The sequence below is a fragment of the Diabrotica undecimpunctata genome, chromosome 2 (genome assembly GCF_040954645.1).
Source record: "Diabrotica undecimpunctata isolate CICGRU chromosome 2, icDiaUnde3, whole genome shotgun sequence".
Lineage (NCBI taxonomy): Eukaryota > Metazoa > Arthropoda > Insecta > Coleoptera > Chrysomelidae > Diabrotica > Diabrotica undecimpunctata.
The window spans coordinates 25,647,614-25,650,462 of record NC_092804.1 but is presented as its reverse complement, the minus strand read 5'-3'; the positions used below and the strand labels follow the sequence as shown (position 1 = coordinate 25,650,462).

Below are 2,849 nucleotides of genomic sequence, written 5' to 3'. Positions count from 1 at the left end.
TAATTAATAATTAGTTGGGTAATGCTAATTGAGCTAGTGCGACAGTTACAGCTTTTAAAGATCTGCTAATCATAAGTATACATGGAAACCATGATAAAAACTAGTTCTTCTTAGAACTATATGACAAGAAGTATTGGACCAAGACTACGAATATGCCAATTGAATATAGAGGTACTTAGTAGATCAAAGTGTGAGGTGCTATCTAAAATCCTGATAAAAAAGAACATTGACTTGGTTACTATTCAGAAATCTAATATAGGTATTGCATTTGATCTAAAACGTAGAGGCAAAGTACCAGGATATGAAACTCTTGGTATAACATATGATTATATGTATGGCTGTATAACATACATCTGCAGCAATATAGAAAATGCCCATCTGGTAGACACCAGTAAAATAGCAACATTCAAATCATTATACAAACATTAGTAAATCGTCAGCTTGTCAACTTTTTCGTTTCGGTAAAGTTTATACTGGCTGTTAGAAAAGTTATTATCCTCGAGTTAGTTACATTTAATTGAGAATTTTAATTTATTCATCACTAGCTCAATACCTCAGTATGGTGATTTTTAATTCCTTTAAACACCCCGAGTCTCCTATTAGGTATCAACAGGAAGATGTTCAAGTCTACTTAGACAAGAAAGATTTGGGTCTGGGAACTTTATTTGTTAGTGAAAGTACTTTATGCTGGCAACAAGAAGAGAACACTGGATTTAGTATTGAATATTCAAGTATTCCCTTGCATGCTATATCTAAAGATTTAAATGTCCATTCTACAGAATGTGTATACCTTTTGACAGATGGATATATTACTATGCCAGCTGACAGCCCCCCTGTAATTCATGAAGATGATGATAGTCCACCGAAGACATTTCTGAAATATTGTATGTACCAAGAAATACAGAATCAATTCCACAAATTTATGAAGCAATTAAAGTTTGTCAAGAATTGAATCCGGATCCCATGGATGAAGTAGGCGAAAATGAATTGAGTGATGATAACGATGACAACTTATATGAAGATGCTGAAGATGATCTGGAAGGAGAATATAATATTGGTGAAAGAGGGGGAGGCGATGCAGATGTAGATGATCTTTCTAGAAGAATCCTGAGAAACAATCTCAACATTCAAACAAATTATACAAACGACACAACTGAAGAAGATGATTTTTAAGATGCCGACTGAATATTACAATAAGCCGTTTTATACTTTTCTAATTTGTTTAAAGTTAGTTGTTTTTTATTTTTTTGTTATTTACTCCAACATCCTATGGATGCATAAGGAGATATTAAGAGAAAACTAATTTAAAATAAATTCAGTTTTTGTGCTAAAAAAATTCAAATCATTGCAGTGAAAATCAAAGAACTCGAAGAACAATTGCTAATAATACAACCCCCAGAAATCTAATGGCCTTCTGACGTACTGTCTTATCTTCACCATTATATGGGAGATTTTAATAGCCATCACACGATGTGGAAATATCACAGCAATGACCAGAACGGCGAAGCACTTGTAGACAAAGCAGAATAGTGACCCTATCTAGGGCTCCACGTGATAAAGGACATACAGAATAATATAAAAATAGAACTCAATAATTTACACCAAATAGCCCGACATAACTTAAAACTCTCCCGCGAATTCAACACCGAAAAAATAACATCTGACGGATCTATCAGAAGTAAACAACGTTTTCTTAGTTGATACGTTAGCAGGTGGCGTTAGGAGCAAACGTAATTAAATTATTGTAATATAGTGTAATTTATTATATTAAACATAAATTATTATATTATATTAAATATTTATTACATAAATATATAATAAAATTACTTCCTTTAATTTTAAAAATATTTAAATTTTAAAAATACTGAAAACATAGTATGAGCTTCGCGCTAGTCTACTGTACCGCCTACTGTACCACCTTTTTTATACCTTTTTGTAACGTTTAACAACTCGAGAAAGACTGGATTGATTTGGCTAATTTGGTTTTGAAATATTTGTAGAAATCCAAGACAGGTAAAAGGTGAGAAAATATGATGAAATTGCAAGGATAATAGTAAAAACAACAATTCTATTTTCACATACAAACTGTTATATACTCCTTTTGATGGATGTCACTAAAACCGTGGCTATAATCACGTCTATTTACTTTTGTTTACTTTTCCCGCGAATGAGTTCGATTACCGGCCGAGGAGAAATTTTTGTTTTTATAAATCCATTATATTGAAATATAATTAAAATTAAAATGAAATAATTAAACATAAAAACAAGATAATATAGAAAATGTAAATGATAAATGAATTCTATATTTAACAAATTTTAAAAATTAAATTAAATAAAATTTTTAAAGAAAAAAATTAAGATTTTTTAAGATTTAAAGAATTTAAATGGATGGTGTTATTATAAAAAATATTAACAAGTCAGTAATAAACAGACGTCAAATTTTATTAACCTACATAGTAATAACATGTTATAAGAAATATTCGCTTTTGAAGGTACTCCTCAAGTGTCAAGCACCGATTTTTGTATATTTGGAAACGAATAAAAATGAAAACGGTTCATTATTATTTATTTTTACTAGGAACATTTTTACTTTTCCAGGAACATACTACAGAATGAATAAGTTTTTATATTTAATATGATTACCAATTTGATAAGAAATCTATGTTAAAAAGTCTATCGTTAAATAAATTGCCACAGTTTTATATAAAATATTATTTTTAGCGGTTGTTTGTTTTTATTCATTAATTGTTCTATGTTTTGCGATATGAAATTAAAATAAATATATTTTAAAACAGAAAAGATAGCAGTAATTTTATTAGCGGCAATTTTAAAATTACAGTAATATAAAA

General features: G+C 29.3%; 1 protein-coding gene across 1 annotated transcript; it reads left to right on the top strand.

Moving 5' to 3' along the window:
* Positions 1–466: 466 nt before the first annotated feature.
* LOC140433248 (methylosome subunit pICln-like) lies at positions 467–1,317 on the top strand. Its single transcript, XM_072521291.1, is given in 2 exon segments — positions 467–868; positions 871–1,317. Coding segments are annotated over 2 exon segments (612 nt in total). The 5' UTR covers positions 467–559; the 3' UTR covers positions 1,174–1,317.
* Positions 1,318–2,849: the final 1,532 nt, after the last annotated feature.